Source organism: Pistacia vera, unplaced genomic scaffold (assembly GCF_008641045.1).
Source record: "Pistacia vera cultivar Batoury unplaced genomic scaffold, PisVer_v2 Contig100, whole genome shotgun sequence".
NCBI classification, from domain to species: Eukaryota; Viridiplantae; Streptophyta; class Magnoliopsida; order Sapindales; family Anacardiaceae; genus Pistacia; species Pistacia vera.
In genome coordinates this window covers 1,837,284-1,864,831 of record NW_022195028.1, presented here as the reverse complement: position 1 = coordinate 1,864,831, position 27,548 = coordinate 1,837,284, and the positions used below count along the sequence as shown (strand labels likewise).

Here is a 27,548-nt window from a genome sequence, read left to right as displayed (position 1 = left end):
AAAAAGAGAAATGTTTTGACAAATTTCACAAACAACCTTTATGGTTTTCAAAATTGTAAACTTATGTAAGGTGTCGATCCTTCTTTTACAAACCACCTTCATGATTTGAAAATTGTTCACTTAGCACCCTGAAGGTTAAAAATGTAGATCCATGTTCAGGTGTGGATGGTTGCTTTTCAGTTTGAGGCGGTTTTCTACTAAATCCAAATTTATCCAATTGATCAAACACAATGCAACCCAAACCAACCAATTTATATAAGTGCTCAATTGGAATTCTTTTTAACTTTTTTTTTTTGGTAAAATTATAATATTTTTTTAATATTCATTAAAATGTCGTAAGTATAAAATGTTATAGTTTGAAAATATAATATCTAATTAAAGTTTCCATGTGAGATCTTCGAAAGTTTTGCAAGTGGAAGCGTGATATCCACAAAAGTATACCTTGGTAATTGTTTTGCATTTTATGATGTAGAAAATAATGATTATAATAACTTTAATCAATTACAGATCAATCTTTTATGTTCCACAATCCACACACTAAACATTAATGATTATAATATGAGAGCTACTCTAATTCATGATATGTTAAACTCTCCCTCTTACAATCCCTGATAATTTTTTTTTTTTTTTTTTTTTTAGAATTTAGAATTTAGATATTCTCTAACATTTGCTTCGCAAACCCTCTGTTAATTAATATTAGTGTTCTATCATTAATTTCGACAAGAAAGAGGTAAAATAATAAATGACTTTTATATTTTATAATTAATAACAGTTAACGAAATTATAAAGTTTGACAGAGGTAAAAAATTATTGACTATTACTAGTATCTTTGAAGATTTATGGAGAAGTTAGTGTAATTATCTTTTATGTAATTAATTTCACGTTTGATTCAATCTATATTATATAAAATAGTTATATTGACAACTTTGATGTTTAATATAATAAAAATAATCTAATTTATGAAATAATAAAAATCTCTGCTATTAAAGTAGGGCTAATATATTAGAATGGGGAAAATTTAATAAATATTTATTCATTTATAGATATATATTCTAGCGGACTAATAGTCTATTAATAATAAGGGAAATAAGAGAATTTATGTAATTATGGTAAATCTCATAGAAGTTGATTTGATGTCATTAGTTCTTTATGATACTATTGTAATGTTTCACATTAGCTTATCAACAACATATACTGTACATTAACATATATGATCAACACATATCAAGTGATTAGACAGTCACACATATACCCATTTCAATAAAGAATTCTGGTATGAATGTGCTTCCTATAACATAATCTCTGTTATGAAGATCATTGCTTGCAAAATTTGGAAACAATGGTATCTATCAAAACTAGATTTTGAAAACAGTTACAAGAATTGGATAACTAATAGTAGAACAATATAATTTACATAAGCATTTCAAATATTCTCTTATACAATACAACTCATTGCTGTACACAAAATTAGATGATAGTAATAAGTTACAAAAATCAATCAATTATGGAAACATCTTCTTGCAAGTGTAATAAAAGAGTGATTGTAAGAGATCTTCAAGTTTTTTCTCATCTGATACCTTTAGAAGGCGAGCAACTTTGTAGAATCTTGCACGATAGCTATATAGAGATTCTTCATTTACTTTTGGTTTCACCCCATTCTTATAAGGTTTTGCCCTTGTTAGAGCCCATGGAATTGCCCATATGGCCAACGAAGGCATGAACTTAGCGCTCTAAAACAATCAACGGTAGTCTAAGCTTCAAGAGTTAAAAAAGAATAACTACCCAGAAAATAGCAGTGAATCAGCGAATTATCATGAAGAAATAGTTCTAGAGCACATAATAATCAATGTAAATTATGCAGAATGTAAAGTTTCCAATTGTAATGGGCAGAAAATTATCCTAAAGGCAGTAACCTGATGGTGCAGGATGTAAAGGAATGATGCAAATGGGTATTTAGTCCCTATCTTCTATTTATCAAGAAATTGATAAAAAAACGTTGAAGGTGAAAATTTAGTAATTATCAATTTTGTTGGCTATTTTCTTATTTTTATTTTATTTATTAATAAATAAGACGACTTTTGTTATATAATTGCAAGATGTTGGATACCAAAGCATGTGGGATTTCGATATGTAATTAGTGTTCTTTGATATCTGTTTTTGCTGTAGCTTATACTGCAAACATTTTTGCTATCTATGCGGTGTTTGGTAGAGAAGTTTGGTTTTGGCAGAATTTTCCGGATTTACAGCTTGTAAGCTGCATTTTTTTCGTTGTTTCTACTGTGTGTGCTGTTGTGAAGCTCGGGCTTGCTCTATGTAGTTATAACTGGCTCAGTTCTGTACAGGTTTTCAGGGGAGGTTTTGGGACTGTTGCCGGCTTTTATGTTGTTGCAACTAGAAGCTGCACATTTGGTTTGGAATAATTGTAGTGCTTTATTTTTTTTTATTGAAATGCGGTATGGACCTGTTGAAGATACAGCAGCAGAAACGGCATTTTTTGTGCATGCAGGGACGATCTTGCGTTATGGTTTAGTTAGGAGGGGTTCTGGCTTGTTGCAGTCTACTTGAGATGCAGCCAGATTTTTTCTTTTCCTATCCAGTTTCCAGCAGAGTTGCAGTCTGTGCAGAGTTTGATGTTTTGCAAGGGAAGCCCAGGATTGTTAATGCAGTTCCATTTTGGAAATTTTGACCTAGTAGCAGTTGTAGCAGACTTAGAGCTTCTGGACATGCAGCACTTGTGTGTTTTTGTTTGTGTGACTGCAGGGATGTTTGGTATTGGCGATGAGGTTCTTGTTAAAGAAGCTAGTCTACTGCATTAGTTTATATATAATGTAAATATTTAATTTTAGTTAAAAGAGTTAGTTTAATGTTTATTATAACTTGAGTTAGTTATTAGCTTGAGTTAGTTGATGAAGTTAATTGTAATATAAAAAAAGTGGATAGTGTTACTCAATGCAAAACGAAATTTTCCCCCAAATTTCTCTCTTTACATTGGTTTTCACTCTCTTCAACATGGTATCAGAGCGACAATTCTTCTGCAATTTGATCTAAAAATTGATCAATCAAACTCCCAATTTCATTCCAATTAAGCTCGAAGCAGCTCAAAATCCTTTAGCTTCTTCAATTTTAGCTTGAATTCTTCGAAGTTTTCAGTTTCGTCGATAATGGCAAGTTCAACTGAAGAGTTTGTTATTCCTTCGAATGATTCCAATTCTACTCTCTATGTTCATCCCTAAGATACACTAGGTTTTTTTCTTGTTTCTGAATAGCTGGTAGGTACTGAAAATTATGGAATATCAAGTAGGGCAATGACTGTTTCTTTGTGTGCAAAGAAAAAATTGGGTTTTGTTAATGGAACATGCACAAAGTTGTTTGCTCACTCTAGGTTAGTACCATAGTGGGAAAGATACAATTCCTTAGTACTCACTTGGATTTTCAATTCGATGTCGAAGGAAATCTTCAATGGCATTGTCTACTCGACTGATGCTTCTCAAGTTTGGCAAGAATTGAAAGAGCAATATCATAAGGTCAATGGAACTAGAATTTTTGGTCTCCACTGAGAAATTATCAATCTCACGCAAGGAACAAACACAGTGGCTGTCTATTATAACAAGCTTAAGTCTCATTGGGATGAGTTAGATTCATTGGTAAGCTTACCTACTCCAGACACCATCTCTGCCAAGGCATTTCTCGAGCATCTTAATCAATAGAAGCTGTTACAATTTTTTATGGGCTTAAATGACTCATATTTTATGGTTAGGAGTCAAATTTTGTTAATGAATCCTTTATCAAGTGTTAAACTAGCATACTCAGTAGTAAATCATGATGAAAGTCATAAAATTCTAACTAGTATGAATGTTAATTCGGAGGTGTCAACTGCGCTCTATGCTCAGAATAATAGCAAGAGTTAGAATCAAGGCCAGAGGTATAAGGGTAAGAAGCCTTATGTTGAATGTGAGTACTGACATTTGCCTGGTCATAAATGGGAAAGTTGCTATAAATTGACTGGCTATCCTGTGGACTACCAGTTCACAAGAGGCAAGACATCTAAAGCAAAGGTTTCTGCTAATCAAGTGCAAACANTTACAAATAAATCCTAACCACCCGTCGATTCCGCCCCAGTTACCCAAACCTCAGTTCCGGCTTTAGTTTCTGGTTCCAGTTCCTAAAATGGTGGAACCGAAATCGAAATCATATAGTGTCGGTTCCACCAAATTAGAAACCAAAACTGACCCTTTAAATGCAGATTTTGGGTAGGAACCAAAACCGAAACCTTGGGTACCCACCGATTCGGATTCTACCTGGATTTTTTGCTCGCCTCCAATCAATTATATCATTTATAGAAGAGCTAATAACAATTACTTATAGGAACCAAAATCGAAACCTTGGGTACCCACCGTTTGGTTGGTTATTTAGAATAGCATTCTAGCATTTTTGGAAATTAAGATAAGATTCTGAGAAGTTTTTTGTACATTTATGAATAACATTTTCTGAAAATATTTAGATTATTTTTAATCCCATAGTTTGTTAATTTAACTAAACACCCCCAATAATAAAAGTTTATAAATTGACAAAAACACCCCATCCACGTATTGCCTGTAGCCAGCCACCACTGTCAGAATGTGGCTGGAATCTGTCGCAATGGCGCACGATCGACTAGATCTAGCCAGTCGTGCGTTGATATGGCCCTTTTCTGGTTAGATCCACTGTGGATCTGGTCAGAAAAGGCCAGATCTATAGTCACAGATTTGGTCGTCACAAGACATGGTCGTCATCAATGGCCAAGTTTGGCTGTCAACAGTCAGATCTTTGGTCATAGATCTGAAATTTTCTGACTAGATTTCCAACTAGATTTCCAGCTAAATCGATGCACGACTGGTCAGATCTAGTCGGTCGTGAGCAATTACGGTAGATTTCGGCCACCTTCTGACGGTGGTGACGGGAATATGACAATATGTGGGTAGATGAGGGTGTTTTTGTCAATTTATAAACTTTTATTTTTAGGGGTGTTTAGTTAAATTAACAAACCTAAGGGATTAAAAACAATCTAAATATTTTGAGTTAAATAGAATATGATTGAATTTTGAAAATATTAAAATAAATACATTTTTGAGTTTTTAGGATATGATAATGGAATAGGATAGGATAGGAAAAATGTGCCAAACGGACCCAAATTTTTCTAAAGTTTACAAAAAAAAAAACCTAGTGATCATACTAGTTCAATTAACAGATTTTACTAACGGATTTTAACGGTTGGTGAGAAAGTTTCATTTTGAAACTTTTTGGGTGAGAAATTGTCGTTAGGCCAAACCTTGTATGGGAAATTATTGGAAACTCTTTATAGAAAGGGCAAACCTAGTCACTGGAATACTAAACCTTGTATGGGAAATTATTGGAAACTCTTTATAGAAAGGGCAAACCTAGTCAGTGGAATACTAGGCTTGCCCTTTGACGATTCGAGACTTTTTTGGCCTAAGGTCAATGACTATTATTTCAAAAAATAGCAAATACCTCCCTACATATAATAGATTATAGAAGCAAGGATTTTGACATAAATGGAGGCCTAAGCGCGCCGGTGGCGCCTTCTTCATAAGTCATAAGGCGGTTGAGTGAGCACCACGCACACACACGTGTTTATATAACTGAGAGAGACTGTTTATTTATTTATTTTTATTATCACCCAATTTTCTATTCGGTTATTCCTTCGGCCCCAAGCCGATTTCCTCGCTCTCTGGGGGCCTATAAATACCCATTTCTTTTGTCGTTATTTTCTCCACTTTCTCCTCTTGGTTTCTTTAGAGAGAAACCGAAAAGCAAATAAATAAATCAATCTTGATCGAGACAAACGCTATTTGTTCATCAGGTATTTCTATTTTCATGCATTTTCTCTCTTTCATTTCCAGTTTTGCAAGTGATTAGATTATGTTATTTGATTTAATTCGTTTCATATTAGGGTTTTCTGTTTTATAATCTTCTTGTTTATATATATTTTGTTACAGTTCTTGAGGAATTCAAGAAAAGGGTTTTTGTGTGCGTGATTGAATTAGAAATAGTGGTTGAGTTGAGCTGTGTTGTGTTATTGAATTGAAGAAGAATTATGAGCTCTCATTCTCAAGTTCGAAATGATAGAAATGATAGAAGGGATAGGCCTAGATTTACTGCTCAAGGTGCCCGCCAAGAATGGATCCCAAGAGGAGCAACACCCACGTCTTCAGTAATAACCCCACCTCAGGCCTCGAATGTAATTGGAAATGGGATTGGTGGGCCAACAAGTTATAGCTCCATGCCGCGAGATAACCACGGCAGAGGAAGAATTGACTTCAGAGGGCAAAAGGGGCAACCTGTGAATAATCGTCGGGATAGGAATGGGAGTAAGGATAAGAAGGAGCAGGACCCGAATATGCCACAACTTGTACAAGAAATTCAGGAGAAGCTCGCGAAGGGTTCGGTTGAGTGCATGATTTGTTATGATATGGTTAGGAGGTCTGCACCAATATGGTCTTGCTCGAGTTGTTACTCAATTTTCCATTTGAATTGCATTAAGAAATGGGCTCGGGCGCCTACTTCTGTTGATTTGTCAGCTGAGAAGAGTCAGGGGTTTAACTGGCGGTGTCCGGGATGTCAATCTGTGCAGCTGCTGTCATCAAAGGAGATTCGGTATGTTTGTTTTTGTGGGAAGAGGCCTGACCCACCTTCTGATTTGTATTTGACTCCACATTCGTGTGGGGAACCATGTGGGAAGCAGCTTGAGAGCGAGATTCCAAATTCTGGTTTGAGTAAGGAGGATCTTTGCCCTCATGTTTGTGTCTTGCAGTGCCATCCAGGTCCATGCCCTCCTTGTAAGGCATTTGCTCCACCCCGTTTGTGCCCTTGTGGGAAAAAACTAATTACAACTCGATGCTCTGATCGAAAGTCTGTTCTAACCTGTGGTCAGCAGTGCAATAAGCTTCTTAGTTGCTTGCGGCACCGGTGTGAGCAGATATGCCATTTGGGTCCTTGTGATCCTTGCCAGGTTCTTGTCAATGCATCATGTTTTTGCAAGAAAAAGCTGGAGGTTGTTCTTTGTGGAGACATGGCTGTGAAGGGGGAAATTAAAGCAGAAGATGGTGTCTTTTCTTGTTGTTCAACTTGTGGAAAGGAGCTTAGTTGTGGACACCATAAATGTGGTGAAATTTGTCACCCTGGCCCTTGTGGGGATTGCGAATTGATGCCAAGTAAGATCAAGTCTTGTCATTGTGGAAAAACAAGCTTGCAGGAGCAAAGGAAGAGTTGTTTGGACCCAATTCCAACTTGCACACAAAAATGTGGCAAAGCTCTTGCTTGTGGAGTGCACCATTGTAATGAGGTGTGCCATTCTGGGGATTGTCCACCTTGTTTGGTTCATGTCACTCAAAAGTGTCGTTGTGGTTCAACATCTCGAACTGTGGAATGCTATAAAACAACAGGGGATGAGAAGTTCACATGTGAAAAGTCTTGTGGGCGGAAGAAGAATTGTGGCAGGCACCGGTGTAGTGAACGGTGTTGCCCTCTTTCCAACTCTAACAACCTTGTTTCTGGAGATTGGGATCCACACTTTTGCCAAATGTCCTGTGGGAAGAAGCTGAGGTGTGGACAGCATTCTTGTGAATCGTTGTGTCACAGTGGTCATTGCCCTCCCTGCCTTGAAACAATCTTCACTGATCTGACTTGTGCTTGTGGGAGGACTTCAATCCCTCCTCCTTTGCCTTGCGGTACACCTACTCCTTCATGTCAGCTCCCTTGTGTAGTTCCTCAGCCTTGTGGCCATTCAGCATCTCATAGTTGTCATTTTGGAGATTGCCCACCTTGTTCAGTGCCTATAGCTAAGGAGTGCATTGGTGGGCATGTGGTTCTCAGGAACATACCTTGTGGGTCAAAGGATATTAGATGTAACAAGCTCTGTGGCAAGACCAGGCAGTGTGGTATGCATGCATGTGGCCGAACTTGTCACCCAGCGCCTTGTGATACTGCTGGAGTATCTGTATCAGGCTTGAAAACTTCTTGCGGGCAGATCTGTGGTGCTCCAAGGAGAGATTGCAGGCATACATGTAAAGCATTATGCCACCCTTCTGCCATTTGTCCTGATGTAAGATGTGAATTTACTGTTACCATCAGTTGTTCTTGTGGCAGAATCACAGCCAGTGTTCCTTGCGATGCTGGAGGCAGCAATAGTGGTTTTAATGCTGATACTGTTTTAGAAGCTTCCCTTCTCCAAAAGTTACCTGTGCCACTTCAACCAGTGGAATCAACTGGCAAGAAGATTCCTCTGGGTCAGAGAAAGCTTATGTGTGATGATGAATGTGCTAAATTGGAACGTAAACGGGTTCTTGCAGATGCCTTTGATATCAACCCTCCAAATTTGGACGCACTTCATTTTGGTGAGAACTCTGCTGTGTCTGAGTTGCTTGCAGACCTGTATAGGCGAGATCCGAAATGGTTGCTTTCTGTGGAGGAGAGATGCAAGGTCTTGGTGCTCGGAAAGAACAGAGTATCTACAAATGGTCTTAAGGTTCATGTTTTCTGTCCAATGCTGAAGGATAAGAGAGATGCAGTAAGGCTAATAGCTGAGAGGTGGAAGCTTGTTGTCCAAGCTGCTGGTTGGGAGCCGAAGCGTTTCATTGTGGTTCATGTCACACCCAAATCTAAGCCCCCACCGCGGATTATGGGGATCAAGGGTGCATCCACTGTAAATGCAACTCATCCACCAGCTTTTGATCCTCTAGTGGACATGGATCCCAGGCTTGTTGTTTCTTTTCCAGATTTGCCCAGGGAAGCAGATATAAGTGCATTGGTATTAAGATTTGGAGGGGAATGTGAACTGGTTTGGTTGAACGACAAGAATGCATTGGCTGTATTTCATGATCCGGCCCGGGCAGCAACTGCCATGAGGAGGTTGGATCACGGATCAGTTTATTATGGGGCTGTTGTGGTTATGCAAAATGGTGCATCAGCAGCATCAACAGCAACCAACGCCTGGGGAGGTGCAGGGACAGTCAAGGAAGGAGTGACCCTTGCATCTCTGAAGGGCAACCCATGGAAGAAGGCTGTAGTTCAAGAGCCGGGTTTGAGAGAAAATTCATGGGGTGAAGAAGAATGGTCTGGTGATTTCGGAGATCTGCAGGCATCCGCATGGAAAAAGAAAGATGCTCCTATTGCTGCTTCAATAAACCGCTGGACTGTCCTAGACTCAGAAACATCTACGAGTTCATCTGCTGCACCTCTGAGAGCTGAAGATCCTTTAAAAAGGGCAGCAACTCAATCCAGTTCAGGATTTGAGTCAAATTCAAGTAGCTCAAATCCAGCAGGGCAGCCTGGGACAACAACTTTGAATGAAACAGATCAGTCAGAGGTGGTTGATGACTGGGAGAAGGCGTATGATTGATAGAAATGATATATTTGAACAAACTTATGATTTTGAGAGCAAAAAAAAAAAAAAAAAAAAANGGATCTAGGTGATAATGAAGTCGGAGGGGCGTCGGCAAGCGAGGAGCAATAGCTACACTGTTTCCCTTGTTTTGTCTTTTTAAATGGCATTTTGTAAATAATGCTCTTTGTGTATAAAAAACTTAGTACTTATAATAAAAAAGAAAGTTTTGGGCCCATTTTCTATTATTATTATGCATGCATTGTACTAGTTTACAGCAGTTGTTACACTTGACAAGTGAGATCAGTCACTGCCTTTTGACAGGGTTATTCAACACTATGATAGCCTTACTGTATTATCTGTGCCCTTACTTCAGAGTAATACTAGGGCTACGGACATTTCTAGAATGGCCACCATATGTGCTCATAGGGTTCTCACTGTCAAGATTTGAAACACCTGATACCCTCGTCACGGTTCTTCCATTCTAAGAACATATATCAGTACATACAATATGATTTATGCGATATAGTATAAAATGCCTTTTATTGATCAATGAACATTATTACAAAGAGTCAATTCTACAATAATTGATTGGCTCTAAGGCACTTACTCTAACATATAAATGATATGTGAATGAGGAAGGATGATATCGATGGAATTTGTTACGAGTAGGAACAAATGGATCAAGAATCGGATTTCAAACGGGGAAGTTATGATGCTTTGAAGATGAGACTCAAATCTTGGAATTTCTTCAAGATAAACATGCTTTAATGTTTTGATCATTACTTGAGCTATAGAAATCGGCATTGGGTGATTCTTGTGGGTTTGGAAGCTGATTCAAAGAGCTACAATTTTTATGTTGAGGACTTTGTCTAATTCTGAATATATCGGGCACGTTGAAGGAAAATAACTATTGCCGCAGCGTCCATTTTTGTTGCCGTGACGAGTGTGTTTTAGGGGTGAACAAGTTTCATGGTTGAGCTATTGCCGCAGCGATAGAAACTATCACTACAGCAAGCGTCCTGAAGTCCAAATATGCGAATTTTGTAAAGTATTATTCGAGTTTCATTATCCTAACTTGAATAGGATTGTCCAAACTATACTTCTACAACCCTAGCACTAAAAATAAATGTCTTTAACTATTTTTAAAGGAGATTAAGAAAGAGAGAGAGAGCGGCTACTATTTTGGAGATCAAAATTCTTGTAGTTTTTGTTCACCAATTAGAGAAGTTTTTCTATTTTAAACTTGTGTTATTGAATACAATGGTTGTTTCTAGTATTGTAATTATGAACTAAATTTCTTTTCTAGGGCTAAAGATGTAGCTCAATTCATGAATATGTGTTGACATTATTGTTGTTAATTTTAATTAGCATTAATTTTAAGTTTTATTATTGTATGCAATGCTTTCAATTCTTATGGATTTGAGAGTTGAATGATATCATGGGTTGGGTTGAGATCGAGAGATGAAATCTGATTAGTCTAAGGTAATAAAACCACAGGTTGAGTGAACATTAGACATAGGTTACCGTGATCTATGAGGCTCTAGTAAATTCCATAAAACTTAATGATCTTTTAACTTCTAAATCCAACTTAGAGATATTTTGGGTTGTTGCTTAAGAGTTAATTTGCTAATTGTTCGAGAGAAAGTTAGTGAAATACTAAGGAATTTGGCCTTTTAAATAAACTTAATTAGGTTAGTAATAATTGTCAATGCATAAGATTAAATTGGTGTGAAATCTATGCCCTAGGTTTAATCATATTGATCTTTTTACCAAAGTATTAATACAATTCAGCTCTTGTTTTAGTTTTTAGTTTGTTTTATTTTTCATTAAATCATTCATAAAATTCTATTTTATCAGATAGTAATAAAATATATTAGTTTGGTACTTGGTAAGTAGTTCTCTTAGGATTCGAACACTCGTTTACTCGAGCTTTACTACTTACACGATTTCGTACACTTGCGAATAGCCTGTCAGTACCTCAAGTTATTATGCCAACAAAAAATACCTGATGTTCAAAGCTTCAAGCTGAAATCGGCAAACGAAACCAACGCAATATAAATCGACCAAGGATTGAAGAATGAAGACTGGCGATCAACGCATCAAGCTCAAATTGGCCTCTTGCTAACGAGTGATGACAAAACATAATCTCAAGTGTCAACATTCAACAAAATCAATACAATATAAAGGAAAATTAACCCTAAATTGAACAAGGATTGAAGATTGATATGACACAAGTTATAGAACAAATACCTTTGGCTGATACTATTTGAGAATTAAGAGAGAGAGAGAGAGAGACGAAATGAGATTCGATATTCGAGCTTTGCAGGAAATCAGATTCAATGTGAGAGTTGAGAGAGGAAGCTGAGTTCTTCAATTGGTTTTGGGGTTGGGGTTAGGAGAGTCTGTGTATGTGTTTAGGAAATTAGGGCTTATAGCATTATTTGGGATTTTGGGTATTTGGGTTTTAGAAGAGTTTTTATTACATATGCGAACCTGCGTAGGCTCACGTGCTGGCTCAAGCTCAATAAGCTCTCGAGCCTGCGAGCCAAGTACCACTATATTTGGTACTCGGTTTGTCAACGAATCGAAGGGTTCAAAATTGGGCTCTTTGTCAAGCCGAATTCGATCTTTACTTGAGCTGAGCCCAAGCCGTACACAAATGGCTCTGCTCAGGTACACCCCTGCTAGGGATAGGGATTAAAACTCCCCCCGTCCTGGTTCCTATGTTTCATCTCATTCTTACAAGGTTTTGGCCTTGTTAGAGCCCATGGAATTGCCCAGATCGCCAACAAATGCATGTAACTCAACGCATTAAAACAATCAACGGTGGTCCAAGCTTCAAGAGTTCAAAAAGAATAACTACGTAGAAAACAGCAATGAGTTAGTGAATTATCAGGAACAAATAGTTCTAGAGCAGATAATAATAAGTGCAAATTATGGAGAATGTAAAGTTTCCAATTCTAATTGGCAGAAAATTATCCTAAAGGCAGTAACCTGATGACGTAGGACATAAAGGAAGGATGCTCCTTATCTTCTACATTTTAGGATAAAGTATTTGAGTTTTTGGTATCCCTTTCTTGATTTCTTCTCTTAACCTATTAATTTCTCTCTATCTCCCCTACATAGAGTCCTAAATTATCTATCTATGTTATTCTTCTCTTCCTCTATCAAGGAGCAAAAATATTATCTACTTGACACTATCACTACCAGAGTTTTGTCCAACATTTCACAGCATCAAGAATCTACAGGAATATGGATAAACGGCACATCCACCAAAAAAAGGTTAAATGAACTGACAAAACATATGCCACAATGAAATCTATATAGATTTAAGAAAGATTTAGATATGAAAAACACAAACTCATAGCTCAGTTAACAGCTTATTAACTAAGCTGTAAGATAACACCGTTTGATAACCTTAGGGGTATCTTATCCGAGTCTATTTTCAAACCATGCTACTTCATAGATTTCAGCGACAATTTGAAATTCCATATTTCTATTGAAATCTCATTTTCATACCACAGTGCTTCATAATTTCAATGGCAATAATTACAAATCTCCATGGATTATCATTACAACAACTGCATATGTAGCACTAGACCATATTTCTCTTGACTATAATGTTGTCACGTCAACTGTTCCAAAAGGTAGATCCCACTGACCAACCCCTACTCTACATCCATATTCTTTAAGACATTATAGTTAAATACCTTTTCCAATGCTCTTCTTGCTTTGTCTTCATCAACTATCGTTGAAAGAGCACATGCTCGTGCATAACAACATTAGAGACACACCTGGTAAGTTCTAATCTTATTAGATTTGAACTAAAAATAATCGATATTGAGAAAAAGAAACATGTGAAACATTACAAACAAATCAAGATTTATCAGGCCTGGATATTTGAGAATATCAATGAACGAAGTTAATTAGTTGCAACATACCATTATCCTAGTAAACTGACTAGCTTGAATAGATGAGCTCGAGCGGCTACCATTATTGTCGTAGTTGAAGTAAGAACCATTCCACAATTTCTCATATACAACTTTTGCTTACTGAAATTTGCACCAGAAATAATCCTCAAACCCTTAAGATCTACTTCATGTGCAAATGCTGACACAGTCTGGAATGCTACCACTATATGCACTTACAACAAAGATAGATCACATATCGTATGTCTGATCAAGGAAGCCATTATTCTCAATCATCCCCATCACCATCCCTATCAAATTCGAATATATGAAAGTGTTTACTAAACCTTCTTCTTACCCTAACCAAAGTAGAGCATTTGGGCACCCAAATGAACTTTTGCAGGATTCTGCTCCGAAAAAAGTTTAATACTCACTAAAGCTTTTATCACGTAAACTTCAATTTCGCTTTTGGATCGGAAATTGAGGAAGCTAGTTCAAACAGTCATGATAATTTTCGGCCTTCATTAGTAACTGCATGACTAAGGACATTGTACATTCAGTCAACTTCACGTTTCTCCCTGCCGTCCTATGAAGGAGTTCAACAACTTTTGGTATCTCATAATTTTTGAGGAAACCAAAGATAAGCGTAGTAAATGTGACCACATTTGGAGCACAACCTTTTTCTTCCATATATGAAAACAACTCAGTTGCCTTTTCTAGTTGTCCATTTTTACACAACCCATTGATCAAAATGTTATATGTTACTGTAATGCCCGCTTGAGGTACGTAACTCATATTTGCTCATTTTGCCCTTAAAGTTGTTTTGTTGCCCTAGTTAAGTGTGTGATGTGTTGAAATGTTTGATATTCCCTGAAAATGGTGAAGTCTTGTTGAAATTTGTTAAGGGAGACTTGCCGCCGAACGAAGGAGACTCGTCGACGCGGCAACGTGAGGCCCTGGATTTTTCGACGAGGGTGAGAATGCCTCTCCGCGGCGAAGACTCGGTGAAAATTTTTATGAGTTTCTAAGAATTCTTCCTTTGGGCACAATGATCATTCTACCCCTAATATAGGAAAAGTGGGAAGTGAAATGCAAGGAAATGATGGAGAATAGTTTAATAGGGGTGCATTTGCAAAGAATTAAAGGCACAGTTGGAATTTCTAAGAAAGAGTAAGGGTAAAAAGGAGAAGAGTGGAAAAATATGAGATATTAAAAGTTTAGCTTTAGAAACCTTTCATTCTTTCTTTCCCACAGCCTCTTCTATTCTTCAATTATCTAAGCTATTCAATGTTCCAAGGGTTTTTTGGGCTTTTGACTGAGTTGATACCAGTTGATCCAAGCACTAAAGGTAAGAATCCTTACTCTAGAGTGAATTTTTAGTAGTGTAAGAGTAGGATCCTTACTAAGTTTGTGGTTTAAGGTATCAAGCATCAGAGTAGAGAGCTTAAGTGGATTCTACTTGAGTATAAGGTAAGTACAATCCACCAAGTTGTGATTTGCATGATTTATAGAGATTTGATATGTGCTTGAATTTTTATGTTTGAAATGAGTTGATGGATTTATGAATGAGTTCAATGTTGAGTTATGGAGAGATTTCACATGAGAAGGTGGATTGTGTAGATAAAAATTGGTAGAAGTATGGATAGATTAGAAGAATTTGAGAGGAATATTGAATGTGTTTTCTTTGCAGGATGTGTGATGATTTAAAGGAGTTGAACACCAATTTTGGATGGTTAAGAAAGAAGTAGAAATTAAGTGTAGAGTAGAGTTTATGTATGCACACATATGTTGTGGAATGCCGAGAAGCATGAGTAGAAGTGAGAACTACTTTAGCAACATAGCATATTTGCATTTCATGAGTCATAAGAAAGATTCTAGGCATGAGCCATCCATATGCATAATATGTGTAATGAAAAGAAACACTCTAAGAATAAAGATAAAGAAAAGAACTATATCTTAGAATAAAGAAAAAAGAAGAATTTGCACTAGAGAATAAAAGGAATAAAAATGCTAAAGAAGAGAAAGAGAATAGGTTGTGATGGGAACCCGTGAGTGTAGAATTACCCCATGTAAACCGCCGTGAGAGAGCGGTCTCCATGAGAGAGCGGAATGAGAATGAGGAAAAAGAATTCGTATAGCCGTGAGAATACATGCGAGGAGGGCTATAACGGAGAGTACACTCACATGGCCAAGGGTTTGAATCCATGCATCAACCAAGACCATCGGCAAAGAATAAGAGAAAGAATAAGAATAGAAAAGAATGAGAAAACAGAGAGAAAGAAAAGAAAAGAATAGAAAGAAAAGAAAGAGAGAAAATGCATTGCTTTGCATTATTGCATAGCATCTCATCCATGCATGTTATTATGATATTCCCTCATGGTGATGAGAATAGAGGAAAGAAAGAGAAAAAAAAAAAAAAAAAAAAGCAGTGAGAACTAGAAGCAGAGAAAGAACAAGAGAGAGATTGAATAAGAGAAGTGACAAGAGGAAGGAAAGATTTGAAGAGTGATACACGGGGATATTGGATAGAGGATTTACTTACTGAATCTTTGTGCTCACCTTGTTTTCTATGTTTTTGAGGACATAGGTGAGGACTGGCGGATGGACAGCGCAAGCGGGGAGACTTGGTACATTTGTACTGTTTGAGAGTCCTTTTGTACAATGATATGTACTATGTAAAGAATGTATATATTAGAAAGAAAATTTTTTGGGCCCAAATATTCGATACGTCTATTGTAGTTTAGTAATATTGTATGAATATGATAGTAAAAAGAAGTCATTACATTCAATGTACTGGACAGGTTCCAGAAGAGAAAAAATTTTGAAATAGAGTCCAAAGCAGTTTCGAATTCCCTGGTTTACATAATCCATCAATGAGGGGATTCAAACCTTCAAGGCTAGCAAATTATTATTTACTGGAGATGTATAAACATTTCCACCGCTTCTACAAAAAACTATCCTTCTTGCAAAGTCCATAATGAAAATGCTAATAGGTCAGGAATCAGGAAAGCCACGTTCAAGTACGACATCTCACCAAACTAAATCCGTGCATCTTTTACCATTAGGCTTAAGAAAAAAAAAGACCAAATAACAAGGCGTATGACATAATCCATTAGGCCTATCCTTCAAAAATCATTTTCATAAAGAAGATTAAGAGCTCTTTTTATTCTTACTCTCTGCAATACCAATGGAGTAACGGTTGTAGCAAACAAACATATAGGTCGCATACCCCTTTCTAGTTAGAGAAAAACAACCGTGCACAACCCATTCTATCTGCCAAGCTATAACCATTCAATAAAATGTTGTAGTTATAACGTGACTGAATTCCCAAAACCTTATTCCAAATACAATCCTACTCGCTTCTTCTATAATGAAATCCAGCCTTACAATAGACCATCATTATGGTACTTAATGTAACAACATCTGGCCTACAAAAAAACACCACATTATCTTCATTCCCCTTAGCCATTTCTTGTAAAGAACTTAATGGCAAACACTTATCTTCCTTGTTTTGCATAAAATCAATCATGTGTTGCAAGTGACCACAGGGGCTACAACCAACAGCACCCATTTCGTCTAGTCAATTCATCGGACTCTTATACTCTTTCCGCTATAAACAAGACCTTTAATCAACAATTAAAAGTCACTGCATTGCTTAAAAAACCCTTCTTCAAAATCCCCCCAAAACCGCAAAAACTTTCCAAAAACACTTTCAATATTACAACAAGATGATATTATCAAATGTTCAAAGCCATAAATTAGAGACACACATTAGTTGAATTCACAAACTTATAAAGCGAAATCACTTCATATATACGTTCTTCTAGTGTGCAATAAACAAAGATTAATGATGAAATTGGAGAAAGGGTGTGCAAATTATCATGTAATAAAAAAAAGTACATGCTTCATTCAAAGTAAAGTTACCTGATCGACAAACTCTTTGATGAAGTTAGCGAGTGAGCGTGAGGTTGTTCAGGGCGTTTTTTCAAGGATATAGAACTCATTTTTAGAGCTTGAAGTTGGGAGGTGTTACGTGAATAGCTAACAAAGATGAATAGTTACCTCTCAGAGGATGGGTTTTGAGAGATTGAAAGACCAACAATTGGGGATCTCAAGACATTTAGTGAAGAGTGTTTTTGTGGGTCGTTTCTAGGTAGGTAATTGCAAAATCCAAAGGCAATAAAGAGAAATGTTTGACAATAATTCAACAAACAACCTTTATGGTTTCAAAATTGTAAACTTATGTAAGTGTCGCTACTTTCTACAAAACACCTTGCAGGATTTGAAAATGTTCCCTTAGCACCTTGAAGGTTAAAATGTCGTCCATGTTCAGGGGTGGAGGGTGCTTTTCAGTTGAGGCATGTTTCTACGTAAATCCAAATTATCCAATTGATCAAACCACAATGCAACCCAAACCAACCAATTTATATAATGCTCAATTGGAATTCTTTTTAACTTTTTTTTTTTTGGTAAAATTATAATATTTTTTTAATATTCATTCAAAGTCGTAAGTATAAACATGTTATAGTTGAAAAAATAGATTATCTAATTAAAGTTTACATGTGAGATCTTCGAAAGTTTTGCAACCCAAAGTGGAAAGCTGTGATATCCACAAAAGTATACTCTGGCAATGTTTGCTTTAGATGTAGAAAAAATATTATTGGAGTATAAGGTCCTTAATCACTAATTGACAGATCATCTTTATGTTCACAATCACACACTAAAAAAATGAATGATTATAACATGCAGAGCGACTCTAATTCATGATATGTAAACTCTCCTCTTACAAGCCCGAATTTTTTTTTTTTTTTTTAGAATTTAGAATTTAGATATTCTCTACCTTTGCTTCGCAAACCCTCTGTTAATTAATATTAGGTTCTATACATAATTTCGACAAGAAAGAGTAAAATAATAAATGACTTTTATATTTTAAATTAATAAACAGTTAACGAAATTATAAAAGTTAAAATTATGAAAGTTTGACCGGAAACAATATGACTATTACTAGTATCTTGAAGGTTTTATGGAGAAGTTAGTGAATTATCTTTAGTAATTAATTCAGGTTTGATTCAATATATTATATAAAATAGTTATATGACACTTGATGTTAATAAATAAAAATAATCTATTTATGAATAATAAAAATTCTGCTGTTAAATTAGGGCTATATATTAGAATGGGGAAAATTTAATAAAATTTGTTCATTTATAGTATATATTATTCTACGGAGCTAATATCTATTAATAATAAGGAAAGAAGAGGAAATTTATGGAATTATGGTTAAATCTCATAGAAGGATTTGATGTCCTTAGTTCTTTATGATACTATTGTAATGTTCCACATTAGCTTATCTACAACATACACTGCACATTAACATATATGATCAACACATATCAAGTGATTAGACAGTCACACATATACACATTTCAATAAAGAATTCTGGTATGAATGTGCTTCCTATAACGTTATAATCTCTGTTATGAAGATCATTGCCTGCAAAATTTGGAAACAATGGTATCTATCAAAACTAGATTTCGAAAACAGTTACAAGAATTGGATAACTAATAGTAGAACAATATAATTTACATAAGCATTTCAAATATTCTCTTATACAATACAACTCATTGCTATACACAAAATTAGATGATAGTAATAAGTTACAAAAATCAATCAATTATGGAAACATCTTCTTGCAAGTGTAATAAAAGAGTGACTGTAAGAGATCTTCAAGTTTTTTCTGATCCGATACCTTTAGAAGGCGAGTAACTTTGTAGAATCTTGCACGATAGCTATACAGAGATTCTTCATTTACTTTTGGTTTCACCCCATTCTTATAAGGTTTTGCCCTTGTTAAAGCCCATGGAATTGCCCATATGGCCAACGAATGCATGCACTTAGCGCTCTAAAACAATCAATGGTGGTCTAAGCTTCAAGAGTTAAAAAAGAATAACTACGCAGAAAATAGCAGTGAGTCAGTGAATTATCATGAAGAAATAGTTCTAAAGCAGATAATAATCAATGTAAATTATGCAGAATGTAAAGTTTCCAATTGTAATCGGCAGAAAATTATCGTAAAGGCAGTAACCTGATGGTGCCGGATGTAAAGGAAGGATGCAAATGGGTATTTAGTCCCTATTTTCTATTTATCAAGAAATTGATAAAAAAAAGTTGAAGGTGAAAATTTAGTAATTATCAATTTTGTTGACTATTTTCTTATTTTTATTTTATTTATTAATAAATAACACGACTTTTGTTATATAATTGCAAGATGTTGGATACCAAAGCATGTGGGATTTCGATATGTGATTACTGTCCTTTGATATCTGTTTTTGCTGTAGCTTGAATACTGCAAACATTTTTGCTATCTATGCGGTGTTTGGTAGAGAAGTTTGGTTTTGGCAGAATTTTCCGGATTTACAGTTTGTAAGCTGCATTTTTGTTGTGAAGCTCGGGCTTGCTCTATGTAGTTATAACTGGCTCAGTTCTGTACAGGTTTTCAGGGGAGGTTTTGGGACTGTTGCCGACTTTTATGTTGTTGCAACTAGAAGCTGCACAATTGGTTTGGAATAATTGTAGTGCTTTATTTTTTTATTGAAATGCGGTATGGACCTGTTGAAGATACAGCAGCAGAAACCGCATTTTTTGTGCATGCAAGGACGATCTTGCGTTATGGTTTAGTTAGGAGAGGTTCTGGCTTGTTGTAGTCTACTATGAGATGCAGCCAGGTTTTTTCTTTTCCTTTCCAGTTTCCAGCAGAGTTGCAGTCTGTGCAGAGTTTGATGTTTTGCAAGGGAAGCCCAGGATTGTTAATGCAGTTCCATTTTGGAAATTTTGACCTAGTAGCAGTTGTAGCAGACTCAGAGCTTCTGGACATGCAGCACTTGTGTGTTTTTGTTTGTGTGACTGCAGGGATGTTTGGTATTGGCGATGAGGTTCTTGTTAAAGTAGCTAGTCTACTGCATTAGTTTATATATAATGTAAATATTTAATTTTAGTTAAAAGAGTTAGTTTAATGTTTATTATAACTTGAGTTAGTTATTAGCTTGAGTTAGTTGATGAAGTTAATTGTAATATAAAAAAAGTGGATAGTGTTACTCAATGCAAAACGAAATTTTCCCCCAAATTTCTCTCTTTACATTGGTTTTCACTCTCTTCAACATGGTATCAGAGCGACAATTCTTCCGCAATTTGATCTAAAAATTGATCAATCAAACTCCCAATTTCATTCCAATTAAGCTCGAAGCAGCTCAAAATCCTTTAGCTTCTTCAATTTTAGCTTGAATTCTTCAAAGTTTTCAGTTTCGTCGATAATGGCAAGTTCAACTGAAGAGTTTGTTATTCCTTCGATTGATTCCAATTCTCCTCTCTATGTTCATCCCTCAGATACACTAGGTTTTTTTCTTGTTTCTGAAAAGCTGGTAGGTACTGAAAATTATGGAATATCAAGTAGGGCAATGACTGTTTCTTTGTGTACAAAGAAAAAATTGGGTTTTGTTAATGGAACATGCACAAAGTTGTCAGCTCACTCTAGGTTAGTACCATAGTGGGAAAGATACAATTCCTTAGTACTCACTTGGATTTTCAATTCGATGTCGAAGGAAATCTTCAATGGCATTGTCTACTCGACTGATGCTTCTTAAGTTTGGCAAGAATTGAAAGAGCAATATCATAAGGTCAATGGAACTAGAATTTTTTGTCTCCACTGAGAAATTATCAATCTCACGCAAGGAACAAACACAGTGGCTGTCTATTATAACAAGCTTAAGTCTCCTTGCGATGAGTTAGATTCATTAGTAAGCTTACCTACTCCAGACACCATCTCTACCAAGGCATTTCTCGAGCATCTTAATCAACAGAAGCTATTACAATTTTTTATGGGCTTAAATGACTCATATTTTATGGTTAGGAGTCAAATTTTGTTAATGAATCCTTTATCAAGTGTTAAACGAGCATACTCAGTAGTACATCATGATGAAAGTCATAAAATTCTAACTAGTATGAATGTTAATTCGGAGGTGTCAACTGCGCTCTATGCTCAGAATAATAGCAAGAGTCAGAATCAAGGCCAGAGGTATAAGGGTAAGAAGCCTTAGGTTGAATGTGAGTACTGACATTTGCCTGGTCATAAATGGGAAAGTTGCTATAAATTGACTGGCTATCCTGTGGACTACCAGTTCACAAGAGGCAAGACATCTAAAGCAAAGGTTTCTGCTAATCAAGTGCAAACACATAATTCAGCTTTAGAGTTATCAGATGCTGGAAATGTTAGTGCCTCAATTGGTCCTATTCTGACATCTAACCAATACTATCAAATTCTTCAGCTTTTGGGCAAGGAAAACACTCTTCCAACTACTAATCTTGCAAGTACTCTCCCGAGTGTTGTTAATCCTTACTTTTCTTGTTTGAATAATAATGTTTACATCATAGATACTGGAGCTACAGACCATATGACCTGCAATTATTCTATCATGAAATCCCCCATTACCATAGAGCCTTCTTCATAACCCAATGGCACCAAAACACACATTACACATATAGGTTCTGTGGATTTAGATAATGGTTTTCATCTTTCCAAAGTGTTACACATCCCAGATTTCAAACACAATTTACTTTCAGTATCAAAGTTTACTATTTCCAATAATTGTGCTATCACCTTTTATCCTGATTTTTGTCTCATTCAGGATCTTTGCAGTGGAAAGTTGAAGGAGATTGGTAAGCATAACCAAGGCCTATACCTTCTTGATCCAATTTCCAAACATGCATCAACATTACCAAATGTAGGAAAATTAAATAAAATTGTTTGCAAAGCTTCAAATATTTTGTGTTCGAAAAACATTGTACCGTTTGATTTACAATTGAATAAAAATGTTGGTTCACCTGGTTCTTTTTTGTCTACCACTTTATCTAATAATCTTGAGTATGGCATAAAAGGTTCGGTCATGTTCCCTATATAGTTTTGCAGCATATGCATCATACACTAAAATTGAATGGGTATGCACGTCCTCACTACCATGTTTGCCCTTTAGCTAAGCAAACTAGACTTCCTTTCAGTCACAGTAGCTCACAATCTAGTTGCATTTTTTACCTCTTACACATGGATGTTTGGGGTCCATATAGGACTCCAATTCATGGTAATGCCAAGTACTTTATTACTATAGTTGATGAGTATTCTAGAGTCACTTTGATATTCCTCATGTAGTATAAATCTCATTCTTTTGTTACCATCAACCATTTCTTTCAAATGGTACAAACTCAATGTCATTCTACTCCAAAGTGTATTAAAACTAATAATGGGTTTGAATTTTTCAATAAAAATTGTAATGAGTTGTTCCTTAGTAAAGGCATTGTGCATCGAAGTTCTTATGCATATTCCCCTCAACAAAATGACATTGTTGAGAGGAAACATAGACATATTCTTGAGGTAGCTAGGGACCTAAAATTTCAGGCTAATATACCAAGTCATCTTTGGGGTTATCATGTGCAAACAGCTGTGTACTTGATTAATAGATTTCCTTCTTTTGTTCTTAAAGGCTTATCCTTTTTGAATTTTTTTTTTGGTAAATCTCCTTCATTGGAACATATCACAGTATTTGGATCTTTGGCTTATACTACCATTCTTACCTCCAAGGATAAATTGTCCCCTCGGTCTATTCCCTGTGTCTTTTTGGGTTATTCTTTGACTCAGAAAGCTTATTTGCTTTATAACCTTTCCTCTCATTCTATTTCAGTCACCTGAGATGTTATTTTTTACGAGCATATCTTCCCTTTTACCTGGTCCAGACCTTCACATAATATTTTTCCTCCTGATTCTGACTTTCTTGATGTGGAGTCTATTCCTTCTTTTGTCATTCCTCTCTCTGATGATGTATTACCCACTGTCCAGTCAACAAAACCTATAGCATCTCATCCTACTTCCTTGGTTGACCAATAAGTTATAGCCCTCACTATCCCTTCACCTCATCAGCCTGTTTCATTTCCTATTAGAACCCCCGGCAGAGCCAAACGACCTCCCATTTGGACTTCAGATTTTATTTGTCCATCCGTTCCTACTTTCTCCTGAACTAATACTACTCCCTATCCCATTTTCAATTTTGTTATCTATGACCAGATTTTTACTTTTTACAAAGTCTACTTGTCCTATCTCAACCTAGTGGAACCTACCTCTTTTTCTTTAGCTTCTCAGGATTCCAATTGGAGAGTTGCAATGGAGAAAGAGATTAGAACAGAATCATACCTAGTCTCTAGTCCCTTTACCCCATGGTAAGACTCCCATAGGTTATAAATGGGTATATAAGTTGAAGTATAAGGCTGATGGCTCTTTAGAGAGGTACAAGGCTAGATTAGTGACTAAGGGATATACTCAACAAGCTGTGGTGGATTATGCGAAAACCTTTTCTCTTGTCGTCAAAATGGTGACTATCAGAACCAGTTTATCCTTAGCCTTTGTGCAAGGTTGGCCTCTTTATCAAATGGATGTAGATAATGCGTTTCTACAAGGGGATTAACAAGAGGAGATATACATGACTTTGCCTTAGGGTTTTGTTAAGTAGGGGTGGCAGAATATAGTTTGTAGGCTTCAAAAATCGCTTTATGGATTAAAGCAGACTTCTAGAGCTTGGAATTACAAGGTTACACAAGCTTTACTTGCTGGTAGTTTTTGTCAATCGAAATCAGATTACTCCTTGCTCATTAAGAAGGTTAATTCTCATATTGTGGTGTTATTAGTGTATGTGAATGATATAGTTATCACAGGGAACAATATAGAGATGATTCACCAAACTAAACAACTCCTGCATTCACTTCAAGCTGAAGGACTTGGGTTTGCTAAGGTATTTTTTTGAGTTTTGAGGTTACTAGATCTTCTAAAGGGATAAGCTTGTGTCAAAGGAAATATGCATTAGAGTTAATATTAGAATCTAGTATGTCTGGTCCCAAACCATTTGCAATTCCAATGGACTCTACTTTAAAGCTTACTTCTATTGCCTTTGATGACCTTTTCCCTACTAAAAATGATCCATTGTTTCTTGATCCAAGTACGTATCAGAGGTTGGTGGGAAAGCTGCTATATTTATGCATGACTAAACTCGAGTTTTCCTTTGAATTTGTTAAGCCAATTCATGCATAAACCCAAGTAGTGCCATATGAGTGCAACTCTTAAAGTGGTTAAATACACCAGGTTTGGGTCTCTTTTTTTCGCAGATAATAATATGGACTCATTGGCCTTTTGTAATTATGATTAGGCATCTTGTCTCATGACAAGAAAATCAGTGACTGGATATTGTGTTTTCTTTGGAAAGTCCTTAATATCCTAGAAACTTAAGAGGCAAGCAACCATTTCTAAATCATCTTCAGAGGTAGAGTATAGGGCAATGTCTTCTACTGTGTGTGAACTTCTTTGGCTGGTGCAACTCCTTATAGAACTTGATTTTTCAAAGTCAAGGATGCTACCCATTCCTCTTCATTGTGACAACCAAACTACAAACCATATTGCATCCAATCCCATATTTCATGAGAGGACAAAACACATTGATATAGACTATCACATTGTCAGAGAACCGCTCAAGCTTGGCCATATCAAAACTGCTTACATTCCTTTTGCAGAACAATCGGGTGATTTGCTTACTAAAGCACTTGGAAGCAATCTTCACTCCAAGTTATTACACAAGTTGGGGGTTTTACACCTTTATTACCTTCCAACTTGAGGGGAGTGTTAAAGTAGCTAGTCTACTGTATTAGTTTATATATAATGTAAATATGTAATTTTAGTTAAAAGAGTTGGTTTAATGTTTGTTATAGCTTGAGTTAGTTATTAACTTGAGTTAGCGGATGAAGTTAGTTGTAATATAAAAATAGTGAATAGTGTTACTCAATGCAATACGAATTTTTCCCCTAAATTTCTCTCTTAACACTAGTTTTCACTCTCTTCAATAGTTCTTCCAGGGGAGGTTGAGTTTGCTATAGTCCTCTCTATTGTTGCAGCTTGGTTACTGCATTTTCTGCTGTATTTTGCAGAATCTGTAGTGCTAGACCTATCGTAGTTAAGCGTGCAACAGAAAAAGGCACTCTTTTGTGCTAGTTGCTACATTTTTTCAGTCTGTTTCGTAGCTCCTTTGTGCAGCAGTTTGCACAACTCGTTTGCTGCTAGTAGAGCAGCGAAGTCTTATTGTTTAAGGATCTTTCATGGGAGTTTCTTAGGAAATTGCAAAATTTCATGGAGTTGTAATTCATTCGTAAGTAGATTCTGGCCTGGTCATTGTTGGACACAATCTTTGAGTATTGTTGTGTATAATAGTTTGATGAATAATGGTGGTAATGTGATAAATGCGTCAACTTTAAGTTTTTCTAGGCATAAGTAGTTTATTTAAGAAAAAGTGGTCTTGTATTGTGAATTAAAAATGTTAATATTTGTATCGGCAAAAAAATGTTTTGGCCTAACGAGGCCCAATAACGAAATAAATATGTCACGGTCCAAGGCCTTAGCCCAATCTCGGTTTGGCCTACGCTTAAAGTCACCTTGTGAACTACCCACTATATGAGTTGGGTTATCTTGCAAGTTAAGCTAAACTGGGTTTCGGCCTATTAGCCTACAACAGTCCATAAATAGGAAATCAGAATTCCATTCTATTTCCTCTTCTGCTAAGATTCCGAATCTTACTCAAACTAGTAAACTTAAATCCAATAAAGGCAAGAAATACTATCTCCCAAAGTAGGACTCAAAATCCTACTAGGATTCCAACCCCTTGGGTTCACTATATAAACAGAGGTCTGCCCTCTCATAATTCATCCAATCTCCACTACTCAAAACCACCTACTTGCTCCTAAGTGCTTGCTCGTGAGAACTTGACACCATTGCCGTAGTCTTGGTCTCCGATAATTCAGAGCGCCTATGGCAAACACTACCCTGGTGTTTTTCGTAAGCTTCACGCTTGTCTCTTCTTATGTACAGGTCCAACAGATTGTCATAGGATTAGACCTTATTTCTGTAACCATAGATTTTTTGTATCTACAGATTGGCGCCCATTGTGAGGCCCTGAAAATCATCTAGCTAGCAATGACCTGCTTCACACAGACGACTTGAGTCATGACTGGAAACTAAGAAGCCCCCTTAGCTTGTCTCCATAACTCCAATCGACTCTGCCCTCCTAGCTCCACACTTGCACCTTCGTTCGACTCGGAAACTTCCCTTTTAGGATTCACTATGTAGGCGGAAGCACCTTCATGCTCAGAGGCCTAACATCTCGGATAAATTCAAGAGCAAATGCCCAACCTTTTCCCCACTCGACTCGCACGAGTCCCTCTAAGGCAAACCTTCTAACTCTATCCAACCCCACCACCACTTAGTATACTCTTTGATCCATTCGGGCGTCCTGGCTGAATGAAAGTGATGAATGAATAGCGACCTCACGTATCTCCTTACGTTTTGCTCTGCCCAACCCACTTCATTAAGTCGAATCAAAGTGCCAAAACGAATTACAATGGTCTGAGTATTGTAGACACTTCAAAGCATGCAAAAACTGAAACATTCTCCCATAATGGGAAAAGTTGAGCCAACTTGTCCACTGGCTTTTATCAAATTGAATAAAGATCACATGAGCAGCTTCTTTTGAAGTCGTGCTACCTGATGATCACACGTGATTAATGGTCATTGATCTTTGGACTAACGGGATGACATATGGTTATTACACACCTCGACCATCCAAAGGAGAGTACCGTCTTGTCAAACTCTATTCGGCTCATCTCCATCATCCCCACACATTATGGGAGCATCCTCAGACACAGTCCTAAATCTCCACATCTTCACTCACATGGTTCAGCTCAGCATGGATAGCTAGACAGCCACGCCAGTGTGATCATGGGTTCAACTTCTGATCTCATGATATAAGGCTCTACAATCTCATACTCGTCACCATCCACCAAAACAGTTAAGAGTAAAAGAAGAAATAAGAAGAAAATCAACACCAAGACTATTCGGAACTTTTTCACATTCTCCTCCAAAAATACTCTAGTCTTAAAGCAAATCAACACCAGACAAGGAAAACAGCAGATTCAAAACAAAACTAGGGCAAAGAACTAAAGAAATCTTGAACCTCTATCACCAACTCGCCATGGAACAGCAACTCACCACTGAAACCCAAACAGAAAATGAGAAACTTGAATTCAAACCCAATGCCAAACGTCCAAGACACTCTTCCTTTATACTCGGCTCTGACCTACACAACAAACCTTCGCAGTCTAATCTTCATTTCTCGATCGGCTCG

The 27,548-nt window shown here is 36.5% G+C and overlaps 1 protein-coding gene across 1 annotated transcript; it reads left to right on the top strand.

The window, feature by feature from the left end:
- The first annotated feature begins 5,711 nt into the window (after positions 1 to 5,711).
- LOC116124828 (NF-X1-type zinc finger protein NFXL1-like) lies at positions 5,712 to 9,451 on the top strand. Its single transcript, XM_031410613.1, has 2 exons — positions 5,712 to 5,860; positions 5,997 to 9,451. Exon 2 carries the CDS (start codon positions 6,095 to 6,097, stop codon positions 9,395 to 9,397), a length of 3,303 nt encoding a protein of 1,100 aa, XP_031266473.1. The 5' UTR covers positions 5,712 to 5,860; positions 5,997 to 6,094; the 3' UTR covers positions 9,398 to 9,451.
- The last annotated feature ends 18,097 nt before the right edge of the window (positions 9,452 to 27,548 follow it).

What these genes read in the sequence shown, in the direction of transcription:
- LOC116124828 (XM_031410613.1), top strand. Translation starts at nt 6,095, where the DNA reads ATGAGCTCTCATTCTCAAGTTCGAAATGATAGAAATGATAGAAGGGAT.